At 50.0% G+C, this 25,259-nt stretch overlaps 1 protein-coding gene across 1 annotated transcript; it reads left to right on the top strand.

The window, feature by feature from the left end:
• The first annotated feature begins 632 nt into the window (after positions 1-632).
• On the top strand, positions 633-21,015 carry Prx (periaxin). The gene is made up of 7 exons (XM_087907458.1): positions 633-740; positions 5,285-5,328; positions 5,414-5,515; positions 5,631-5,756; positions 9,437-9,593; positions 16,083-16,279; positions 16,864-21,015. The coding sequence occupies exons 4-7, from the start codon at positions 5,730-5,732 to the stop codon at positions 20,809-20,811; spliced, it is 4,329 nt and encodes a 1,442-aa protein (XP_087763584.1). The 5' UTR covers positions 633-740; positions 5,285-5,328; positions 5,414-5,515; positions 5,631-5,729; the 3' UTR covers positions 20,812-21,015.
• Positions 21,016-25,259: the final 4,244 nt, after the last annotated feature.

The raw sequence follows: 25,259 nt of genomic DNA, 5'->3' as shown, positions 1-25,259 counted from the left end.
CCGAACCATCTCTCTAGCCCCTAATTTTTTTTTCAACTAAGTTTATTTGTGTGTGCATGTGTCATAAGGATTACCTTTGTGTATGTGGCAGTCAGGGGACAATTTGCATGACTTGGTCTTGCTTCTCATCAGATGATCCCAGGGCCTGAATTCGGGTCCTTGGGGTTAATAGTCAGGGCCTCCATCTGCTGAGCCATCTCACTGGCCCCAAGCTTAGGTCTTAAAACCCATTTGACTCCATGACAAAGCAAGCATTCTTACTACCCCGATTTCAAAGAAAACATTGAGGCCCAGCGATGCCCCGTGTTTGCTGAAGTAGCCAGGAGTGCGTGAGCTGTGGTTTGAATCCACATTATCAGGGAAATGGTTTAGGAGGTTGTCTTGAGAGTTTCAGGGATGTGGGCTAGGCCTGAGTCCTGGGTCCTGAGATGGTTCGGGTGGGGTACTGAGTTTCCTAGTGGGGGTGGTATGCAAATTCTTGAATCAGAACTGGGGTGGAGGTCTGGGCTCTGGCAAAGGAGAGATTGGTGTTTTCTTATCCCCACCCCCTTGCAGATGGATGTAGTTCAGAGAAGGGGATGTTTGTTTCCCCACCACCCACCCTTTGGTGACATAACAGCAAGGCAGCCAATGGCCAAGGCCCCTCCCTTCCTCCCCCTTCCCATTCCTTTTCCCTTCCAGCCCAAGGCTGGGGCTGACCAGTCGGACCAGGAGCTCTGCAGGTGTCTGGAGGCTCAACGGTAAGAAATGACCAGCTGGCCAGGCTCAGCAGCCCTAGGAACACAGTCTAGGGTGACGGGGGATGGAGGGGCTGGGAAGGGAGAGTCACAGAAGAGTTAAATTTATGGGCTTTGGAACTAGGCTCTGGGTTCAAATCCTAACTTCTTCTTTGGGGTGGTCTTTGATCGCATATAGCCCAGGCTGGCCTCCAATTTATGTAGCTGAGTTTAAGTTTGAACTCCTGGGCCTCCTGTTTGCAGCACGTAAGTGCTGGGACCACAGGCATGCACCACCATGTGAGTGTGTGTGGTGCTGGAGATGGATTGCAGGGCCACATGCATGCTAGCAAGGCTCTGCCAGCTAGTCTCCTACCTCTCTAGTCCTTCCTTCGTTGGTTTTGGGGACGCGATCTCAGGATCTTTCTATATAGCTCAGGTTGGCCTTGGACTTCCAACAATGCTCTCATTTTAGTCTCACGAGTCCTGGGTGTGCACAATTACACCTGCTGGGCAGCTTCAGGTGAGAGACTTCAACCTTCGCCTCCACTTTGCCATCTGTAAGATGGGCAGATGGAGGTCCCCTTGCTCGGATGGAGGAGTCTGTGACTTGCTGGGGGAAAGGTTCTTGGTCTTTGAAAGTGGATGTTGGAGAGGTAGCACAATCCCATTGATAGGAGGCTGGGCTTAAGCTAAAGCTGGTGCCTCAATTTAAAGTTCCCCATTGGCTGGGAGGAATTTAGGGGCCACTGTGGTACAAAGTTTGGGTATGGAAGGCAGGTGTGGTAGTTTATGCTTGTAATCCCAGCATGTAGAGGTGGAAAGAGACAGGAGGGCCAGGAGTTCAAGGTCTTCCGCAGCTAAGTAGGGAATGTGAAGCCAGTCTGGACTACCAGGAGATGCTGTCTCAAATATACAAACACAACTGAATCTGAGAAACAGTTGTATGACCCCCCTCCGTCTGCACTCCCGGTTGTTGCCAGAAACTAGTTTATATTAACTGAGCAGTTACCATCGACAAGGTAATATACCATATACATATCTGCTGGCTCAAAGTTTCGAGCCCACTGGGTGGTGCATATGTGTCTGGTGTGTGTGTGTGTGTGTGTGTGTGTGTGTGTGTGCATTGAAGAAAGACTGACTGACTTTGAACTCACAATCCCCCAACCTTAGTTTCCCAGTGCTGGGACTGCGGGTAGGACCGCAGGCTATACTGCCTAGGCACCTCCTCCCAGCCTCATTCTATGACCTTAGATAGTGTCCAGGGGCCAGGAAGAGCTGGACCAGGCCTAGCTTCCACTGCTGACAGTAGCAGATCACAGGTGGCTTGGGGAAGTCAAAGCTCCAAGTGGACAGAATTCGCACATGGGGTAGACAGCAGATCCTGGGAGAAGGGAGCCAAGTGTTTGGCTCCCTTACCTAACCACAGTAAGGATTTGAATGGCATCTAAAGTGTACAAATAAAACTAAATCTGGTGGTGTGGGTCTGTCATACTTCAAGGACAGCCTGAGCACCTTAGTGTGACCCTGCCCCAAAATGAAAGGGACAAAGAAGGCTGGACTATGTTGGGAAACACAGATCAGTTGGTGGAGTGCTTGGCCAAGGGCTTGATCTCTAGCATCCCATAAAACATGGTGTGGTTAAGACTGTAATCCCAGAACCAGGGAGGTCTGAGAAGGAGGATCAACAGTTTGGGCTCATCCTCGGTTACTTAGAGAACCAGAGGCTAGCCCAGGTATGTGAGATCCTGTGTGTTGTCTCCGCTCCCCCCCCCCACAAAAAAAAGAAAGAAAAGTAGAGGACTCAGAGGTAGCTCAGTAGTAGAATGCTTGGCCAGCAACCATGGGGCCCTGAATTCAATACCCAGCATTTTATTTATACACACACACGTGTGTGTGCGTGTGCGTGTGCGTGTGTGTGTGTGTGTGTGTGTGTATGAAGTCGGGCGGTGGTGGTGCACACCTTTAATTCCAGCACTCGGCAGGCAGAGGCAGGTGGATCTTTGTGAATTCAAAGCCAGCCTGGTCTACAAAACTAGTTCCAGGACAGCCAGGGTTACACAGAGAAAAACCAAAACCAAACAAACATATATATATGAAAACAAATCAAAGGAAATTTTATATATATATATATATAAATTTATATATATAGTATTTTTTTTTTGAGACATGGTTTCTCTATATAGCCCTGGCTGTCCTAGAACTCACTCTGTAGAACAGGCTGGCCTTGAACCCAGAAATCTGCCTGCTTCTACCTTCCAAACACTGGGATTAAAGGTGTGTGCCACCACTGCCTAACTAAAACGTTATTATATTTCTCTATATTAGCACATAGTAAATACTTAAGACGCAGGCTCCTTGTAAAGTTTGGAAGAATTTCAGGCACATGTTAGGGTTAGGGTGGTGCCTCCAGAAATGGACTGTTGACATCCAGAAAGTTCCGCCTGGCCACAGTTCACCAGGGGGACTCCATTCCCTCCTCCTGTGACACAAACCAGGGACTCCCAGGAAGCATGTTCCCAACTTCCTACCTAGGGGCTGGGCAGGGCTGAGAACAAAGAGTGCCTGTGGAGGGTGCGTTTCCCACGGAAGCTGCCTGCACCCCTGCCCAGGAGCTGGGCACATGGCTCAGGAAGGGCTCAGTGGCCTAAATATAGCTTGGGCTGGGCAGCTGTTCCGGGCACAGATGAAGAGGGAGGGCACTGTGCTGCCCCTCCTTTGCCTAGACTTCCTGTGTCAGGTTCTAGGTGTAGCCTCACTGCCTGGGCCCAGAGCAAGGAGAATGTGGCCTACAACATGCTCTTTGGTATCTGCCACTATGCCCGGCCCAGGTTCCCCACAGACCTTATTGACTTTCGTTTGGCTTTGGATTTTCTTTTTTTGAGACAGGGTCACATGCTGTAGCCCAGGCTGGTCCAGAACTCATTATGTATCCCTGACTGGCCATAAACTATAAATCTTCCTGCCTCCCACTCCTGATGTTTTAGTATTTTTGAGACATGGTCTCAGGTAGCCCAGGCTACCTTCTAATTCATAATCCTATTTGATTACAGGAGTCTTCGGCCTCTCCCAGGTTGACATTGTCTCCAACTGTCCTTTACTTGCCGGTAAATAGGGTTTCATGAGGCTGCCTAGGCCAGGTCAGACACGAACAAGGTTCCTCTGAAGTTTATTCACTTTGACTCCTCTCACCCACCTCAGTTCTTGCCCCTGAGGCTCTGCAGCTTGGGCCTTGCTGTCTGTCACAAATTAGGACTCGAGTAGAGGTCAAAGACACAGGTCTTCACCCCACCTCATCCTAGTCATGTGACCCTAAACAGGTAACTTCTCTCTGAGTCTTGATCTCTGCCTTTGCAGCTAGTATATTCAGGGTGAATTCCAGGTCTGTGGTTGCCTGCCCAGGGCCTGGTTCACAGGGAAGTCGTCATTAGGGAAGGTCTTCAGGTTACATGGAGGAGCTGAGGACTCACGAGGAAGCCTGGGCTTTGACAGGAGTTCTGAGACACTGTGGGGGGCAGTCAGTGGGGCAGTTACAGTGTGTGTGTGTGTGTGTGTGTGTGTGTGTGTGTGTGTTTTAGGCTTGCCTGGCCTAGCCAACTGTGAGCTAAATTTGCTGTTTTGATACCCAGTTTCATACAGTTGGCCTATGAAGCTTAAAGATGGCCTTGCACATCTGATCTTCCTGCCTCTCTCTATTTGCCAAGTGTTGGGATTATACTTATGTACCACCAAACCTGGTTTATGTAGTGCTGGGAAGTGGAACCCAGGGCCATTGTGCAGGCTTAGCAAGTGCTCTACCATCTGAGCTCCTCTGCCCCAGTGGTGAGCTATGAAGGGCCATTGTGTGGCGCTCGGTGGGTGGGTGGGTGGGTGGGCAGGGGCAAAATGTGACTGGCACAGCAGATGGGCCATTGTGTAAGGGAATGTGCCGCATGTGCCTGACCTTTTCCTGTGTGGCTGGGGTTGGCGGGCTGGCATGCCAGGTGGGGGCCAAGCTCAGGAACAGTCCCCTCCTCCATGCCCCCAGAAGAGCCAGGCTGGAGGTTGACGGCTCTGTGCTTTCTTGGGTTGTGTGTCCCACACGGGTACCAGTTCCCTTGCCTCTCTGAGAGGATGTATTTTCAGAAGTAAAGCAGTTGTCTGGTAAACTAAAACCAGTGTCATATGCTTGTGACCCCCGTATTTGGGAGGCTAACATGGAAATCAGGAGTTCAAGGTCATCTTCAGCTATGTAGAGAATCGGAGGCTAACTGAAGACCCTGTCTGAAAGTGCCAAGCATGCCAGTGATGGTGCACACTTTTAATCCCGCTACTCTTGAATGCCGAAGCTCTGGTTTTGATCCCGTAGCAGGGAATAAATCAGACGCGGTGGGATTTCAAGTTTGGGCTACCTGGCCTGGCTCTGCATTCAGGCTTTTGAGACAGTGACTCGTTGTGTACCCCAGCTGGCCTGGAACTAACTATATGGCACCTGTGGACAAAGACTTGCCAGAACGGGCATAGGGTCAGCTCTCAGGAAGCCACTGGGGCCTAGGAAATAATACTACTGTGTATGTTGTTCTTCCTAGAGACCCAGACCCAGGAGGCCCAGGGAACTGGAGGTGACCTTCAGGTGAGTGCTGGCTGGGACCACATACCCTTCTCTGTCTTCTCTGGGCCTGTCTGGTGTCCCATGGCCCTTTGTCTCTCCTTGGCAGGCAGCAAGACCTCAGAGGAAGCGTGAAATCCCTGCTCACAGCTGTGTGTCACCTCAAGTGGGGCTCCGAGCATCAGGAGAAAAGACCAGCACCCAGGAAGCGGTGAGGGGCCCTACTCTTTGTCCACCTGATACCACTTTTGCTTTGACTTCCCTAGCAAGCCTCACCTCTACCCCACGATCCCTCCGTGCCTAAGGACTCCTTCTTGTACCCCCAGGCTCAGCGGCAGCTGCTCCATGAGGAGCTGAAGTTGGTCCTACAGCAGAAGGAGGAGAGGAAACAGGAGCCTGAGGCCCAGGCGACTCACTGCCGAGCTATGGAGGCTAGGAGCCGCAGCGCTGAGGTGAGTGTTCACAGGCCAGGGTGGCAAGGGGGCATGTCCTGACTCCTCTGGGCTTCAGTGTCCCCACCTATAAGCTGGAAAGTGTAAATGTTAGGGGGAAATGAACACCTGTAAAATGCTCAGCACAGTGTTGGGCATCCAGGTAGGTGTGGCTGCTTTAATGCCTGCCATTTTAGCTTCCAAGTTCAAGGTCAGCCTGGGCTACCGAGCTGAGATGCTGTCTCAAAAAAACCAAAACCCTCCCAGTGGCTGATTCTGAGTATCATGAAGAGCTGAATGAGTGAGTGCCAGGCTTGAAGGCACAGGCCTGTCATTCATTCTAACACTTGGAAGGATGAAACAGGAGGATCTTAAGTTCAAGATCTGGTCAACTTAGCAAGATTCTGTCTCAAAAAAGTAAAAACATAAGTGCCACTCACAGGTGGGGTAGAGTACCCTAACATGCACGAGGCCCTGGGTTCAATCCTTGGCACTAATGATAATGATGAAACCCAGCAGAGGGACCAGCCAGATGTCTCAGTGGGTATGGTGCCTACTGCCAAGCCTAATGCCCCGAGTTCCTCTCTGGAAGCTACACAGTAGAAGGAAAGATCCAGTTCCTACAACTGATTCCCTTGACTGCTATACACACACACACACACACACACATACGGAAGTAAATGGATGTAAACAAAACTTTGAAAAGGAACCCAGTGGCTGGAGAGATGGTTCACTGGCTAAGAGCACTGACTGCTTTTCCAGAGGATTGGTTTCAATTTCTAACACCCACATGGGGCTCACAACCTTCTGTAACTCCTGTCCCAGGAAGATGACATACTCCTGTGATCTCCACTGACACCAGGCAGTGTGGTGCACAGACATACATCTGGCAAAACATCAGTGGACATAAAATCTTTTTTGTTGTTGTTGTTTGCTTTTTTGTTTTGTTTTTGTTTTGCTCCCTCAGCCCAAATCTTTTAAAATTAAATTAGAAAATAGCTGGGCGTGGTGGCCCAGGCCTCTAAGCCCAGCACTTGAGAGGCAGAGGCTGGTGGATCTCTATAAATTCAAGGCCAACCTGCTATTCATACTGAGTTTCAGGACAGTTAAAGCTGTGAGACTCTGTCTTGAAAAAACAAAACAAAAAATTGAACAGAAATATTTCATCAGAAGGTTCATGCTTCTGATCCCAGCATACCATCCCAGTACTCAGGGAGGACTACTGTGAGTTAGAGGTCAACCTGTACTACAGAGTAGGACCTTGAGTCAAAATACGCCTCCTACAGTCAAGTCGTGGTGGCACACGCCTTTAATCTCAGCACTTAGGAGACAGAGGACAGGTGAATCTCTGAATTTGAGGCCATCCTGGTCTATAGAGTGAGCTCCTGGATAGGTTCCAAAGCTACAGAGAAACCCTGTCTTGACAAAAAAAATAAAAACAAAAACCCAAACAAACAAACAAACAAACAAACAAAACCTAGAAAGAAGAGGTGAGGCTTTATAGGGTTGGGATAGAGAGTTTTGGACCCAAAGGGGCAAGTCTAATCCTACACTGCTTCTGCTGTGCAGTCCTAGGCAGATGACCTAACCTCTTTGAGAACCAGCTTCCGCACTGGTGAGATGGAGCAATGGTCCCCACCTCTCTGGGGACTTTGAGGATTGACTTTTTGGCGATCTGCACAGTCTGGCACTAAGGGAACACCCTCAGTGACTGTCATTGCTTTTCAATTATGCTGGCAGTTTTAACCTCTTCTACTGGGTACTGGGCTGGGTGGCTCTACTTATAAAGGAGCCCCATGCAGGTTGAGGATGACAGGCAAGGGGATTACTGCTTATAGAGCCCTGGAGTGGAATAGCTAAAGACAAGGCTTGACTGTTTAATGTGCTGTGTGCCATTAGGAAGATTACTTTAACTTTCTAGGTTTTATTGCCTTCCTGTGACTACCCAAAAAATATGGGGGATGCAATGAGTTCTTGCCCAGAGGGAGTCGAAGGACTGTGCTGCTCCCAGAAGCCCACTCCAACAACTTTTTTTTTTTTTTTGGTTTTCCAAGACAGAATTTCTCTGTGTAGCCCTGGCTGTCTTAGAACTCAATCTGTAGATCAGTCTGGCCTCTAACTCAGAGATCTGCCTGCCTCTGCCTCTCGAGTGTCGGGATTAAAGGTATGTGCCACCACTGCCCAGTCCCACTCCAACTCTTAGGTTCCATATTGCCTTGCCCTAGTCCCTTGAGGCCACTGCAGCAGGGCACCTAGTCTCGCTCTGTTTTTCCCTCTCCAGGCTCCGGGATGGGCGCTGGTCCTGGCTGCTCTCAACGCCTTGCACCTGTCCCGTTCCTCAGCTACTTCTCTCACGTTACTCAACGTTGCAGGATAGCAATGGGCTCAGGAAGTGCACAGCGCTGCCCCAGATGCACACAGCAAAGTGGTTTCCTAGACAGAATCAGATCTCTCGCTTCCTCTGCTGGGAAGCAGATGTGAACCCTGTAGTGTGTTTCGGAACAAGGGCCGGCAAATGCCACAAATGCCACTTCTGCTGCGGTCGTCATTCATTACCCACACACCCCTTCACTGGATTCCCTCTCCCGGGGGAGTTAGAAAAATCCACAACAGCATTCTCACACATATTCAAACCCACGGGGGTCAAGGCCCCATTCTTCCATCCTGCATGCCCTTGTTCTATAGGAATAATTACTCTCAAGTGGAATATTTTATATACGTGTTTTGGTTTGTTTGGTTGGTTTTGTATTGGGAACGGAACCCAGAACCTCGTGCACGCTAGGCAAGGCCTCTACCACTGAGTTAATTCCCTAGGCTAGTTACATAGTTATTAAAGCCCCGCTTGGTCTTTAGAATAAGAATATGGATCCTGGAGTTGGCATTTTGTCTTATACCTTTAATCCCAGGATTTGGGTGATTGAGGCTGGACTGCCCTGCCTCAGCCTAGGCCAAAGGAATCCCGTTCAGTAAGGGCGGGGTGACATGGTGGATCATGCCTGTCATCGGCATGAGACAGAGGCAGGCAGATCACTGTGACTTAAAGACCAGCTTGCTGTATGTAATGTTTCAGGCCAGCCAGAAGCTCATGAGACCCTGCCACAAACAAATAACAAATATATGAGGGGGGCAGGTGAGTGGACCTAAGCTCACTTTCCAGCTTCCACATTGGACTGCTCACAACTAATTGCTGTGCTTCAGCTATAGAGGACCCCAAACCTTTCCCTGGCCGCCATAGGCACCCATGTACATATGCACATTACACACACACACTAAAATCTTTTAAAAGGTCGGGCATGGTGGTGCACATCTTTAATCCCAGCACTCGAAAGTGGATCTCTGTGAGTTCAAGGCCAGCCTGGTCTACGTAACAAGTTCAAGGCAGGTCGGGGCTACATGAGTTCCATCTCAAAATGAAAAAAGGAAAGGAAAGGAAGGAGGGAGGGAGGGAGAAAGGAAGGAAGATAGGAAAGAAGATGAATAAGCCTCTCAAAGATGCCTCTTAGGCCCTCCAAGCGGCTCCACTCCATGATCTGGCTCTGTCCACGCACCCCCTCCTCTTCCAGACCCGACCCTTGCTCCTCCGGACCCCCGATCCCCCGGAGAGCGAGCAGGAGGGTAGAGCAAGAGAAGGAAAGCCATGGCGAGCTCTGGGCGAACTGCTGTCCTGGAGAGTCATTGCTACCCTTCGTCGCCCACCGCAGGAGCTGAGACGAGCCGAGTTGGTGGAGGTTATCGTGGAGACCGAGGCGCAGACGGGGGTCAGCGGCATCAACGTAGCGGGCGGCGGCAAAGAAGGAATTTTCGTCCGCGAGCTGCGCGAGGATTCACCTGCAGCCAGGAGCCTCAGCTTGCAGGAAGGTGGGCGTGGCCTGGACATGGAGAGGCGGAGCGGGTCTTCGGGGGCGGAGTTAAGAATCGTCCTTGGGTTGGGGGCGTGGCCTGGAGAGACGGGGCGGGGCTGATCTGCGAAGGCGGAGTTGGGAATCTGCTTCGGATGGGGGGGCCTCTTTAGGCCGTGTTGGGGAGTGGGGCGGAGCCTGGTGGCGTGGTGGGGACTGGGCTGACATGCGTGGGTGTGGTTAGGTATCTGCCTAGAGTCCTGGCGGGGATGTAGCTGAAAATGGGCCTGTTTGCCAGGAGGCGGGGTTAAGAAGTTGGGGTGAGGCTTTCCTTGTTCTTTTCCTGAATCTAGGTCCTTCCTACTCGAGCATGACAGGCAAGCATTCTACCATTGAATTACATCTCATTCACTGTTTTGGGAGGCTCTGGAAATTGAGTCAGGGCCTCATGGAACCCAGGTTTGCATTGAACTCGCTGTAAAGCTATGGATGACTTGACGCCATCTCCCAAAGAGCTAGGATTACAGGCATGCCCCACCATGCCCAGCTTTCCAATTCCCTTTAAAAATTTTTTTTTCAACTCTTTGTCTCATTGAACCCTTTTAAATTTTTGAGAGTCTTTCTAAGTTGCCACGTTGTCCTTGAACTTCCCGTGTAACTCTGGTTGGCCTTGAACTTGAAAGATGATTATTTTATTTGTGTGGGTGTTTTGCCTCCAAGTACGTCTGTGTGCCTTGTGCCTGCTGTACCTCCGGAGGCCAGAAGAGGGCACGGGATTCCCTGTGAACCGCCAAGTGGACAAATATGGATCCTCTGGAAGGGCAGAGAGCACACTGTTACATTGTTTTGGTTTTTTTTTTCTTTTTTGGTTTTTCGAGACAGGGTTTCTCTGTGTAACAGCTCTGGTTGCCCTGGAACTCCCTTTGTAGACTAGGCTGGCCTGGAACTCACAGAGATGCGCCTGCCTCTGCCTCTCGAGTGCTGGGATTAAACGGGTGAGCCACCACCACCGGAGAGCACCCTTAACCACTGAGCCTTCTTGCTAGCCATTGGCCTTGAACTTTTGATCCTTCTGCCTCAGCCTCCGGGTAGCTTGGATGACAGGCCTGAATGGCCATGCCCAGCTGGCACCGTGATTATTTAAGGCCAGTTCATTGTCTGTGTTGGACTCCCAGAACCCTCGTGATATTTTTGTGTCTCCATATTTTCATCTTTAAATGGGAATAATTAGCACTGATCTCATGAGGTTATTATGTAGCTTAAATGAGTCAGGTTTTGAAAACAGCACACAGCGAAGTGTCCCACAGTAAACACTATGTAAGTGCTAATTAGTGTGTTATTGGGACAGGAGAAAGGGGTGGAGTTAACTTGAGGTGAAGAGAAGAACTTAATTAAACAATTAAATGAAGGACATTTTAAGGAATATGGATGAAGCCAATTTGACTTATGTATTGCATATAACAATTATTCTTTTTTTTTTGAAAAAAATGTGCTTATTTTTGTCATACTGGGGATGGAGTCCAGGGCCTTTCGACTTGTTAGACAAGTGCTCTGTGTCTGAACTGTGTTCCCAACCTCTCAGTGGTGGATTCTAGGCAAGCAGGTTGGAGCCTGTCCTGGAACTAGCTCTTGTAGACCAAGCTGGCCTCAAACTCACATAGATCCGCCTGCCTCTGCCTCCCGAGTGCTGAGATTAAAGGTGTGCGCCACCACCGCCCAGTTTTAGGCAAGCTTTCTACCAGTGAAGTAATCCCCACTCCATAATAATTCTTTACGAAGCATCTTATTGCTTTGGCTACAATGGTGAACAAAACAAAGCAAGGTTGCTGCACCTAAGGAGTTTACAATACAGGGGGGAGACACTAGTAAGGAGGTCAGGGGAAGGGCAATTTTGAAGAGTTCATATGGACTATGACTTTTATTCTGTGACGTACGCAGAGAAGCAGGGATACAGCCTGTTGAGTTGCTTCATTCGTAGTAGTCTGACTGTCCGAGGCAGCGTCAGGAGCAAGATCAACAACAGGGGTGGTTCTCCGATGAGCCCCTAAGAAATGATGGATGCTCAGGCTGCAGGTGGGGTTGCTGGAAAGAAGGGTTTGGATTCTGGATATTCTGGATCTAGGTGTGGGGTACGATGGAGAGGGAGGCTTCCAGGATATTCCCAGCGACCACTCTGAAGTGAGGCTGTGGGTCAGTGGTATGGCACTTGGCCAGCATGGATGAGGCCCTAGGTTTCATCTCTAGTACTCCCAGGAGTTTTTACCTGAACAGGGAGTAGCCTGCTGATAACTGGAGAATGACAGGGTGTAAGTGCTTTTGTCTGTTTTAAAACTCAAGGACAATTTTATTTCAGACTGGGAGAAAAACACCAAGGTAAGCAAGCTGTAAATCTTAGCAATGGCTGAGAGGAGCGGGTGGAAGAGAGAAAACCAGGCCTTTTAAGTTAGAGTTCAAGAAAGCAGTGGAGGTTGGTAAGCAGCTACATAACTAAAGTGGCTGGGGAGCCTCGGAGAGAACGAGAAGACACTGTCAGGGAAAGCTTGCCCAGGCCCTGAGCAGAATCCAAAAGAAAGAGAAGTCATCAGGCTCTCAAGTGAGGCAAGATCAAAACTCTGCCTTCTCTGTTTGGTTTTTGGTTTTACTTTTTTTTTTAAGATTTGTTTATTTATTATGTACACAACATTCCTTCCATGTGTGTCTGCAGGCCAGAAGAGGGCACTAGACCTCATACAGATGGTTGTGAGCCATCAAGTGGTTGCTGGGAATTGAACTCAGGACCTCTGGAAGAGCAGCCAGTGCTCTTAACCTCTGAGTCATCCCTCCAGCCCTTGGTTTTACTTTTTGAGATCCAGGCTAGCCTTAGATTCAAGATTCTCCTGCCCCAGCCTCCCAAGGGTCGTTGGGATAACAGGCATTCACCATCAGACCTCTTAGATCAAAGCTGTCTCTTTCACACCGGCTGGAGCTGTGGATGGGCAGCTGGGTAGACAATTCACCCTTCCCATCTGTGTTCTGCATCTGAGAGTTTAGCCAGAGACTGAAAATATCTGTAAGAGGGTGGGGGAGCTCATACTGAGCATGTCTGGACTTTTTCTTGTCACTGTTACCTAAGCAACATAGCTGAGGGGCTAGAGAAGGGACTCTGAAGCTAAGAGCATTTGCTGATCATGCAGGGAGCCTGGGTTCAATACCCAGCACCAACATGTTGGCTCACAACTGTCCCTTACCACCATTCCAGGAGGTCACAAGCCCTCTTCTGGCCTCTGTGCTGTCATGTCATGGAGCACATAAAGTAAGAATGAACAAATCTTTGAAAACAAAGGAACAACCATTTATATGACATTTACATTGTATCAGACATGATCTGGAGCTGGGCCTAGTACTGGCCTGTCATTTCAGCAGCCCCTGGGAGCCTGGGGCAGGAGAATCTTGAGTTTAAGGCTAGGCTGGACCACCTAGGGAGACTTTGTCTCAAAAACGTAAATAACTATTTAGGAGGCAGGAGAATGGAAATTTAAAGGTCTGCCTAGGCAACTTAGTAACATCCTGTTTCAAAAACTGGAAAGAGGACTAGGGCTGTGGCTCAGTGATAGAGAGCGTGCCCAGAGTCAGCAAGTTAGAGCCTGGGGGTGTGGCTCATCTATGCCTTAGGCCCTGGGTTCTGTCTCCAGCACCATTAAAAACAAAAGGTAAAGGCTGAAGAGATGGCTCAGCATTTAAAAAAGAGCATTGGTTACCCTGCTCCTTTTTTCCCTTTTTCTTTTGAGACAGGGTTTCTTTGTAGCTTTGGAACCTGTCCTGAAACTCACTTTGTAGACCAGGCTGGCCTCAAACTCAGAGATCTGCTTGTCTCTGCCTCCCACATGCTGGGATTAAAGATGGGCACCTGGCTGGGTTTTTTTGTTGTTGTCATTTTTGGGTTTTTTTTTTTTTTTTGAGACGAAGTTTCTCTGAGTAGCCCTGGCTGTCCTAGAACTTATTCTGTGGACCAGACTGGCCTCAGACTCACAGAGATCCACCTGAACCTGCCTCCCAAGTGCTGGGATTAAACACATGCATCACCACTGCCCAGTTAGAAGCCTACATTTTGCTAAATTTCATAGAATTTCTCAACTGGGACACTATAGTCCTAGCACTCAGGAGGCTGAGACCAGAGGATTGATAGTTCGAGGTCAGCCATGGATTCATAGTGAGAGATCAAGACCAGCCTGAGCTACACAAAGAGAGTCCAGCTTCAATTAATCAAAAGCAAAAAACAAAGGCTGGAGAGGAGATAGATCAGTGGTTAAGACACTGCAGCCAGCAGTTTCCCAGCACCCTCACTGGGCAGCTTACAACCTCCTTAACTCCAGTTCCAGAAGGTATGGAGCTCTCTCCTGGCCTCTGTGGGAGGCAGCATGCACGTGCACACGAGCACACACACACACACACACACACACACACACACACACACACACGATAACAAGTGTTATGGGGCTGGAGAAATAGTTCTGTGTGTGATTAAGAGTGCTTGCTGAAGCATGTGTGTGTATGCGAGCACAGGTACACACAGTGTTTGAATCTGATCTGTGTTCCCCAAAGGTAAAGAATTAAGATGGGGGGCTGGAGAGATGGCTCAGTGGTTAAGAGCACTGGCTGCTCTTACAAAGGTCCTGAGTTCAATTCCCAGCAACCACATAGTGGCTCACAACCATCTGTAATGAGGTCTGGTGCCCTCTTCTGGCCTGTAGGCATACACGCAGACAGAATATTGTATACATAATAAATAAATAAATAAATATTTTTTTAAAAAAAGAATTAAGATGGAAGCTGAGCGGTGGTGGTGCAGGACAGGCCCCAAAACTACAGCAAAACCCTGTCTCAAAAAGCCAAACAAATTAAATAAATAAAAATGAAAAAATTAAAAAGAAAAAGGAAATATAAAGGAAAGGGAAAAAAAGACCGGGTGGTAATGGTGCACACCTTTAATCCCAGCACTCAGGAGGCAGAGGCAGGTGGATCTCTGTAAGTTCGAGGCCAGCCTGGTCTACAAGAGCCAGTTCCAGGACAGACTCCAAAGCGACATAGAAACCTTGTCCTGAAAAACCTTAAAAAAAAAAAAAGAAAGAAAGAAAAAGAAAAGAAAAGAAAAAAGGAAAAGAAGAGCGCTTGCAGAACTTCCTGGGGACCCTAGTTCAGTTCCCAGCACCCACATCACACGGCTCATAGCCACTGGTAACTCTGGCTATAGGGTATACGATGCCCTCTTGTGACCTCAGAGAGTACCCACATAAACAAGGCATACATCCCAGGCCTCCTTAGCCCTATTCCCCAGGGAAAGATGAGTGTGCTATCTGCCCATTCCTCAGTCCCACATGCAGGACAATCAGACGTAACACAGGGTCAAGTCAAAGTAGGAACTCAGTTTATTACTGTGAGCATCAGTTTATATAGGTTAAGTGACATCATGTGGTACAGGTATCTCCAGCCAATGAGAGACAGTCAAGCCCTCTAGCTGGAGGGGCATCTACCTAGATTTTGCTGTCTCATCCTCACTTGGTAGCTTTGAGACTATCCTTCAAACTCGAGCCAGGCTTTTCTCTGTCCTATAGGCCTCGAGGTACAGGCCCTGAGATAATTTTGGCCCAACTCATACATACACATACAACTCATACATACATTAAAAGCCAAGAGAGAGCAAGGGTGGCAACACACTTCTTTAATCCCAGACCCTGGGAAGCAGAGAGAAGAGGCTAGACAAAGAACTCTGTCAGTGTGTTTTTTGTATGTATGTGTGGTAATGGAGACTGAACCCAGGACATCCTTCATGCTAGGCAAGCATGCTCTATCACAGAGCTACATCTCCAGTTCCAGCAGTGTATTTTTTTTTCCCTTTGGTTTTTCGAGACAGGGTTTCCCTGTAGTTTTAGAGCCTGGTCTGGAACTAGCTCTTGTAGACCAGGCTGACCTCGAACTCACAGACAGAGATCCACCTGCCTCTGCCTCCTGAGTGCTGGGATTAAAGGCGTGCGCCACCACCGCCTGGCCCGACAGTGCATTTTTATGCGTTCAAGAATATGGGGGAGAAACCGTCCACAGAGAGCAAGGAACTACCACATAGGCTATCAACTTTATAACCCATAGCTGGGAGTGGTAGCAAATGGCTGTAATCTTAGCACTTGAGGTGGAGACAGAAGGATCAGGGGTTTTAGATCATCCTTCGCTATTATAGTAAATTGAACTACATGAAACTACTGCGGGCGCTCATAGGTGTTACTTTTTAGTGGATGTTACTCTACCCAGTCCACCATAAGTGGCCTGATTGGTTCAATTTGTAAAGGGGCGGGGCCAAAGCCAAAGGAACCAGCTTCGTTCCTCTGATATTTTCTCTCTCAAGTCAGAGGCAGAGATAAGCAGGGTCAATATCTGGGCCTGGGCCTCACTTGGCTGACTCCTAGGAAGTGGGCGTGTCCCCGTGTGGGTGGAGCCAGGGGAAATCACTCCCTGCCCACCTCTACCTCGCTTGCAGGGGACCAGCTGTTGAGTGCCCGCGTGTTCTTTGAGAACTTCAAGTACGAGGACGCACTTCGCCTGCTGCAATGCGCCGAGCCTTACAAGGTCTCCTTCTGCCTGAAGCGCACTGTGCCCACGGGGGACCTGGCGCTGCGGCCCGGGACGGTGTCTGGCTACGAGATGAAGGGCCCGCGGGCCAAAGTGGCCAAGCTGGTACGCGTGCTTAGCCCGGTCCCGGCCCAGGACTGCCCCAACGACCCGGTCTCTGCGCCGTAAACCCTACTCCCTACTATCGTGGCCCAGTTTGTCCCTTTGTCTTGTCACTAACCCAACACTAATTCATCCTCTGCCCCTTGTTCACTGCTCCTAAATTCAAGCTCCCTGGAAGGAGGATGCGCCAACCAGAAGGTGGCTCTCGCCCATCTCCATCAAGGGAACCAGGCTTATTAGGGTCCACAGAGGCCTCCTAGAAGGCCAGATTCTAGCCTAAGGGCTATTGGGTTACTGAGCAACCCAAGTTTCTTTTCCTCTCTGGGTACGAGTCTCCCCATCTCTACAATGAGAACGTTGGAAAGGCCTTAAAATTTTGGGTCCCTGTTGCTACCACCCCTGTCCATTCATAGTGAGTTTCTAAATGACTGTCATTGCCTTCCTGGGGTGAAGTGACAGACAGGCAATGTATCCCCAATACATCCCCAGCCTGGTATAATACTAGGTGGGGTTTTATTTTTCTGTCCACTCCCAGCCTCCCACTGTCCCACAGCCTCCTCTCTCCTGCCTCTCTCCTCTCTCCTCAGAACATCCAGCATCTGTCCCCTGTGAAGAAGAAGAAGATGGTGCCTGGGGCCCTGGGGACCCCTGCAGATTTGGCCCCTGTTGACGTCGAGTTCTCCCTTCCCAAGTTCTCCCGACTGCGTCGGGGTCTCAAAGCCGAGGCTGTCAAGGGGCCTGTCCCAGCTGCCCCTGCCCATCGACGTCTCCAGCTGCCTCGGCTTCGTGTCCGAGAAGTGGCTGAAGAGGCCCAGGTAGCACGAATGGCTGCTGCTGCTCCTCCCCCAAGGAAGGTCAAGGCAGAGGCTGAGGTAGCCACAGGAGCCGGGTTCACAGCCCCTCAGCTAGAGCTAGTTGGGCCTCGGCTGCCAAGTGCTGAGGTGGGTGTCCCTCAGGTGTCAGCTCCCAAGGGGACCCCATCAACAGAGGCAGCCAGTGGCTTTGCCCTTCATCTGCCGACCCTTGGGCTAGGAGCCCCAGCCGCACCAGCTGTGGAGCCCCCAGCCATAGGAATCCAGGTTCCACAAGTGGAGCTCCCCACCCTCCCCTCTCTTCCCACACTTCCATGTCTGGACACCCAGGAAGGGGCTGCAGTGGTAAAAGTCCCCACCCTGGATGTGGCAGCTCCTTCTGTGGGGGTGGACCTGGCTTTGCCAGGTACAGAGGTGGAGGCCCCAGGAAAGGCACCTGAGGTGGCCCTGAAGATGCCCCGCCTCAGTTTCCCCCGCTTTGGGGTTCGAGGGAAGGAAGCTACTGAAGTCAAGGTGGTCAAGGGCAGCCACGAGGCCAAAGCAAAGGGTCCCAGACTTCGAATGCCCACCTTTGGGCTTTCTCTCCTGGAGCCCCGGCCCTCTGGCCCTGAAGCTGGCACCGAGAGCAAGCTGAAGCTACCTACCCTCAAGATGCCCTCTTTTGGCATTGGCACAGCTGGGCCTGAGGTCAAGGCCCCCAAAGGGCCGGAAGTGAAGCTCCCTAAGGTTCCTGATGTCAAACTCCCGAAAGTGCCTGAGGCAGTCATTCCAGACGTGCGACTCCCCGAAGTACAACTGCCCAAAATGTCAGAGGTGAAACTTCCAAAGATCCCTGAGATGGCCGTACCTGATGTTCACCTTCCGGAAGTGCAGCTGCCCAAAGTTCCTGAGATGAAGCTCCCAAAGGTGCCTGAGATGGCTGTGCCTGACGTACACCTCCCAGATGTACAGCTCCCAAAAGTTCCGGAAATGAAACTCCCAGAGATGAAGCTCCCGAAGGTGCCTGAAATGGCCGTGCCTGATGTTCGACTCCCAGAAGTTCAGCTGCCCAAAGTGTCGGAGATGAAACTCCCAAAGATGCCCGAGATGGCCGTACCCGATGTTCGACTCCCGGAAGTTCAGCTGCCCAAAGTGTCGGAGATGAAACTCCCAAAGATGCCCGAGATGGCCGTACCCGATGTTCGACTCCCGGAAGTTCAGCTGCCCAAAGTGTCGGAGATGAAACTCCCAAAGATGCCCGAGATGGCCGTACCTGATGTTCGACTCCCGGAAGTTCAGCTGCCCAAAGTGTCAGAGATGAAGCTCCCTAAAATGCCTGAGATGGCCGTACCTGATGTTCGACTCCCGGAAGTTCAGCTGCCCAAAGTGTCAGAGATGAAACTCCCTAAGATGCCCGAGATGGCCGTGCCCGATGTTCGACTCCCGGAAGTTCAGCTGCCCAAAGTGTCAGAGATGAAACTCCCAAAGATGCCCGAGATGGCCGTGCCCGATGTTCGACTCCCGGAAGTTCAGCTGCCCAAAGTGTCGGAGATCAAAGTGCCTGACGTGAAACTTCCTGAAATGAAGCTTCCAGAAATAAAACTCCCCAAAGTGCCCGAGATGGCAGTGCCCGATGTCCACCTCCCAGAGCTGCAGCTTCCTAAAGTGTCAGACATGCGACTGCCTGAAATTCAAGTGTCACAGGTCCCAGAGGTGCATCTTCCTAAGGTGCCAGAGATGAAGTTGTCCACGGTTCCTGAGGTGCAGAGAAAAGCCGCAGGGGTGGAGCAGGCAGAAGGGACTGAATTTAGTTTCAAGTTGCCCAAGGTGACCATGCCCAAGTTAGGGAAGGTGGGCAAGCCCGGTGAGGCAGGTATTGAGGTTCCAGGTAAACTCATGACACTTCCCTGTCTGCAGCCAGAGGTGGGCAGTGAGGTGACTCGGGTTAGTGTCCCCTCCCTCTCTCTGCCCTCTGTGGAGCTTGATTTGCCTGGGGCCCTGGGCCTGGAAAGACAAGTCCAAGAAGCCCCCTCGATCAAAGTAGAGAAGCCAGAGGGCCCCAGGGTAGCAGCAGGTGTTGGAGAGGTGGTCTTCCGGGTGCCCTCTGTGGAGATTGTAACTCCACAGTTGCCCACAGTTGAAGTTGAGAAAGAGCAGCTAGAGATGGTAGAATTGAAAGTCAAACCCACTTCCAAGTTCTCTCTGCCCAAATTTGGACTTTCGGGACCCAAAGTGGTCAAGGCCGAGGTGGAGGGGCCTGGGCGAGCCACCAAGCTGAAGGTCTCCAAGTTTGCCATCTCACTCCCCAAAGCTCGAACTGGGACCGAAGCTGAAGCGAAGGGAGCTGGGGAAGCAGGGATGCTGCCTGCCCTGGACCTGTCCATCCCACAGCTCAGCCTGGATGCTCATCTACCCTCAGGCAAAGCAGAGGTAGCAGGAGCTGAGAGTAAGCCCAAGGGGCCCAGGTTTGCGCTGCCCAAGTTTGGGGTGAAGGGCCGGGACTCAGAAGCTGAAGTACTAGTGGCGGGGGAGGCTGAGCTTGAGGGAAAGGGCTGGGGCTGGGATGGTAAGGTGAGGATGCCAAAGCTTAAGATGCCATCTTTTGGACTGTCCCGAGGGAAGGAAGTAGAAGTTGAGGATGGACGTGTTAGCCCTGGGGAAAAGCTGGAGGCCATAGCTGGTCAGCTTAAGATTCCTGAGGTAGAACTGGTCACACCAGGAACTCAGGAGGTAGAAGCTGTCGCCAGTGGAGTGAAACCATCAGGCCTGAAGGTGTCCACCACTGGGCAGGCAGTTGCAGAGGGCCAAGAGGGAGTGCTAAGGGTGCCCACCCTGGGCATCTCACTGCCCCAAGTAGAATTGACCAGCTTTCGCGAGGCAGGCACTGAAATTACAGCCCCACCTGCAGAAGGCACAGCAGGCTCTAGGGTCCAGGTGCCCCAGGTGATGCTGGATCTGCCTGGAACCCAGGCCGCAGGTGGTGATCTCTTAGTAGGTGAGGGCATCTTCAAGATGCCCACAGTCACAGTGCCCCAGCTAGAGCTGGATGTCGGGCTGAGCCACGAAGCCCAGGCTGGTGAAGCAGCCAAGAGTGAGGGTGGCTTGAAGCTGAAGCTGCCCACCCTGGGTGCGGGAGGCAAAGCAGAGGGTACTGAGCACGAGGACCCCGGGGCGCAGCGCACCTTCCAGCTCTCGTTGCCTGATGTGGAACTCACTTCCCCAGTCAGTAGCCACGCTGAGTACCAAGTGGTTGAGGGCGATGGGGATGCTGGACACAAACTCAAGGTTCGGCTGCCCCTGTTTGGTCTGGTGAGGGCTAAGGAAGGAGTAGAAGCCGGAGAAAAGGCCAAGAGTCCAAAGCTCAGGCTGCCCAGAGTGGGCTTCAGTCAAAGTGAGGTGGTCTCTGGAGAAGGCTCTCCAAGCCCTGAGGAGGAGGAAGAGGGCGGTGGGGAAGGAGCTTCCGGTCGCTGGGGTCGGGTCAGGGTCCGATTGCCTCGCGTAGGCTTGGCTTCCCCTTCCAAAGTCTCTAAGGGACAAGAGGGCGAAACAACCTCCAAGTCCCCAGTTGGGGAGAAGTCACCCAAATTCCGCTTTCCCAGGGTGTCCTTAAGCCCCAAGGCCCGGAGTGGGAGTAGGGACAGGGAAGAAGGTGGATTCAGGGTCCGACTGCCCAGTGTGGGATTTTCAGAAACAGCAGCTCCGGGCTCCACAAGGATTGAGGGAACCCAGGCTGCTGCCATCTGAAGCCCTGGCAGAGGTGGATTCCCCTCTTGCCTTCCCATTTCCCACCCCAACTCCCCACTTTGTGTGTGACATTACTAGCACTAATCCTCAGAGGGCTCGAAGATGGGCAACTGACTCAGGTAGGAGCCAGAGGCCTGGGACACCTCATTAGCAGAAGTGCCTGTATATTAAGTCAAGCTATGTGAATAAAAAAATTCAAAAGTTGCCATGTGTCCTGGTTCCTGTGTGTGCTCAAGAGAGAGAGAGAGAGAGAGAGAGAGAGAGAGTGTGTGTGTGTGTGTGTGTGTGTGTTTAAGACAAGGTCTCCTTATTTGTGCCCCCCCCCCAGGCTTACACAATGCTAGTTGAACGGTCCTGGGGGACCCCCTGCCCTCTGCAAGTGAACTTTTGTCCATCTTTCCCTTTCCATAAACAAGACTTTATTTTACTTTTGGTGGCTTAGGGATTGACCTTCAGGGCCTTCGTGTATGCTAGCCAAGTATTCTATCCCGAACTACAGCTTCAGCTTTTTGAAAAGCACTTTTAGTATTTTATCTGTAAGAGGGTTTTCCTTGTATGCATACCTGGTGCCTGTGGAGGCCAGAAACTCCAGACATTTGTGAGCCACCACGTGGGTGCTAGGAATTGAACCCAGGTCCCCTGGAAGAGCAACCAGTGTTCCGTAACTACTAAACATCTCCCCCTACCCCTTTACTCCTTTGACTTGGTAATTTTTTTTTTTTTTGAAGCAAAGTCTCATACCAGACTAGTCTCAAACTATGTAGTCAAGGATGATTCTGCTGCCTGCCTCTATCTCCCAAGAACTGGGATTGGAAGTCTATGCCACCATGCCTGGTGGGAATTCATGTGGTGCTGGGAATTCAGCTCAGGGCCTCATCCATACTAGACAAATACTCCACCAGGCGAGCTACATCCAACCCCTTAACTTTTAATTTCGAATTTCACTATTTCCCAAGCTGCCCTTCAGCTGTTTCACCCATCCTGCCTCAGCCTTCTGAGAAGAGTTAGGAGCACAGACCGGGCCGCCAAGGCCTCTCTGCCAGGTGCCACCCTCCCTTTCCTGTCTGTCTGGTTTGACTGCCCTGTACACTTAGGGCCTCACCCAAGGAGGCGCCTCCTGGTTCCTGTGTTGGAATCAAGGCTTCAGAGCCTCACTCTGAGGATCAGGTCCCAGGATCCAGAAGGCCCATCACTGCTAGGCCTCAGCTCCTGAGGTCTGGGGGCCACTCTTTCCCTTACCTTACACCCACTGGCAGGGATCTAGGCCTCTCTGTGACGTACAATCCTAGTCCAACCCCAAGTCTTTTCTACAGAATTCAATTCTGCCCTACCTGCCTCTCGTGCATGTGTGTGCATGTGTGTGTGTGCACTCAGACAGACACCTCCCCAACACACACATACATATAAACATTTCCAGTATAAAAAATGAGAGCAAGGGGCTCTCACCTACTCCAGCCCTATTTCCCAACTGGCTCCCCATGCAAGAAGCCCTTTGTCTCCATTTCACTTGACAGGAATTATCATCACCTGTGGTGGACTCCCCCCAGCATGTGGGTTTTCTCTCTCCTTCCCTCCTTCCTTCCTTCCTTTCTTCCTTCCTTCCTTCCTTCCTTCCTTCTTCCTTCTTCCTTCTTCCTTCCTCCTTCATTCCTTTGAGGCGGGGTCTCATTGTGTCTCTCTGGCTGTTCTGGAACTCACTCTGAAGACCAGGCTGGCCTCGAACTCACAGAGATCTGCCTGCCTCTGCCTTGCGAGTGCTGGGATTGAAGGCATGCACCACCATGCTCAACACCAGCAATCTTTCCTTGGTTTCCCTTGAGTGCTTTTCCCTCTTTCTGTTTTCTCCTGACTTCTTACCAAAATGTCAAACTTCTTACAGATGAATCAACTCTCTGCTGACTCCCTTCTCTCCTGCTCCCTGAGCCTTTGGGGCTCCACCTCCTCAGTTCCACTCCACAAGTTCCCTAAGCTGCCTCCTCCTCCTCCTCTTCTTCCTTTGGTTTTTTGAAACAGGGTTTCTCATACATAGTTCCTGGTTATCCTGGAGCTCTATAGACCTGGGTGGCCTTGAACTCAGACATGCACCCAGAGTTGACAAACCCAGACATCCCTGAATTTCTCAGGGAGACAGCTATTGTAGTTTCCCGTGATGATTCCCTACACTATATATATTGGAGGTGTGTGTGGCAGCTCCTGTCTTGTCTCTGAGAGTCTCCAGCCCCCAACTGACTTAAGTATAAGTACTTTAAAAAAAAAGCCTTTTTTTTTCTCTGACATAGGTTCTTTTTTTTTTTAAAAAAAAATATTTATTTATTATGTATACAATATTCTGTCTGTGTGTATGTCTGAAGGCCAGAAGAGGGCACCAGATCTCATTACAGATGGTTGTGAGCCACCATGTGGTTGCCGGGAATTGAACTCAGGACCTTCGGAAGAGCAGGCAATGCTCTTAACCACTGAGCCATCTCTCCAGCCCCATGACATAGGTTCTTATGTAACCCTAGGCTGGCCTCAAACTTTCTATGTAGCCCTGGCTGGTCACAAACTTTTGAGTATCCTGTCTCAATCTCCTGAATCCTAGGATTACTGCCCCATTTACCAAGCCCAGAAATTTTAGATGTTTTTAAAACTTCTTCAAGTACAGTGGTGGTCACAAGTACCTTTAATCCCAGTATTTGGGAGGCAGAAACAGGTGGATCTCTAAGTTCAAGGCCAGCCTGATCTACAGAGTGAGTTCTAGGACAGCCAGGGCTATGAAGAGAAACCCTATTTCAGAAAGACAAAAACAAAAACAAACAAACAGACAAAAACACTTGTTGCTCTGGTAGAAGACCCAGGTCCAACACCAGCATCCACATGGTGACTTATAACCATCTGTAACTCTAGTTACAGATATCTGGGAGATATGAAGTTCTCTTCTGACTTTTGAGGACACTTGGTATGTACATAGTATACATATGTACATGAATGAACACCCATACACATAAAATAATACAATAAATTAATAAATTGTAGAAGGAAGTTTCTGTCTCACCTGGTCCTGTAGCTGTTCAGTCACAAATAACACACAGAGGTTTATATTAATTATAACTGTTTGGGCTATTGCTCAGGTTTATTACTAACTCGCTCTTACAACTTAAATTAACTCATAATTTTTATCTATGTTTAACCACACGGCTTGGTACCTTTTCTCAGTAAGGAATACTCTTGCTTCCTCTGTGTCTGGCTGGCAACTGTGTCTTCATCTTTATTCTTCCCAGAATTCTCCTAGTTTGGTTTCTTTGCCTATATGTCCTGCCTGGCTACTGGTCAATCAGTTTTTTATTAAACCAATATGAGTGACAAATCTTTACAGTGTACAAGAGCATTGTCCCACAGCAATAAATAAATCTAAAAAGAGAAGAAAGTAGAAATATCTAGGTGTAGGGTTTTTTTTTATATACTTTGGGGGCTCACCACCCAGCTCCAAAATAAATACATGGGGACTTCTTCTTATTTATGAATTTCTGGCCTCAGCTTGATTTGTATCTAGCCAGCCTTTCTTAAAATATTCTATCTACTTTTACCTCTGGGCTTTTACCTTTCTCTCTTCTATATACCTTTCTTTACGCTTTACTCCATGGCTGGTTTTATAGCTGGATGGCTGACCCCCGACATCCTCTCTCCTTCTCCTTTTCTTGCTCCTCCCTCTTCTTTGTTCTTCTCTCTGCCTACCATCCTACCTCTCCTTTCTCCTGCCTAGCTATTGGCCATTCAGCTCTTTATTAGACCAATCAGGTGTTTGGGACAGGTAAAGTAACATAGCTTCACAGAGTTAAACAAACGCAACATAAAAGAATGCAACCCATCTTTGCATCATTAAACAAATATTCTGCAGCATGAATGAATGTAACACATCTTAAACTAGTATTCCACAACAGCCAGGTGTGGTGGTGTAGCCAGTATTTGGGAGGCAGAGGCAGGTGGATGTCTGTGTGTTCTAGGCCAGCCAGGGTTATGTAGTAAGACCTTGTCTCAAAACAAGAACATATACTGAGTAGTAAACGTATGGAAAAGAAGATTCGAGACAGAGAAATGGAGTTGTTTTGTCTGCCATTTGTTTAATGTCAGTTTCTCTAATCTGACCTCGGTGTCTACCCCACCAACGTCCCTGGTCCATGCCACCTTCTCCCATGTCACTTTCTCACAGACTACCCGCAACCTTGTTCTGGAATGTTTCTTCCCTCCCCTGACCCTTTCAGTACCACAGCCTGCCCTTCTGCCCTATCTAGGGCCTCACTCCATCAGCTCCTGAGCCCTTCGCCAGCTGAATCTACCTGGACTTCCTCAGCCTCTTTGCTGGGGTCTGTGGACTCCTTTCTTTCAGTTCACCCTTTGTTGTGGAATATTATTTTCACTGTGTAAAAGGTATGTTACATTTGTTTCTGCTGCTTTTGTTAATGATGCAA

The sequence above is a fragment of the Myodes glareolus genome, chromosome 1 (assembly GCF_982192425.1).
Source record: "Myodes glareolus chromosome 1, mMyoGla1.1, whole genome shotgun sequence".
Classification (NCBI taxonomy): domain Eukaryota; kingdom Metazoa; phylum Chordata; class Mammalia; order Rodentia; family Cricetidae; genus Myodes; species Myodes glareolus.
This window is presented reverse-complemented; position numbering and strand designations above follow the sequence as displayed.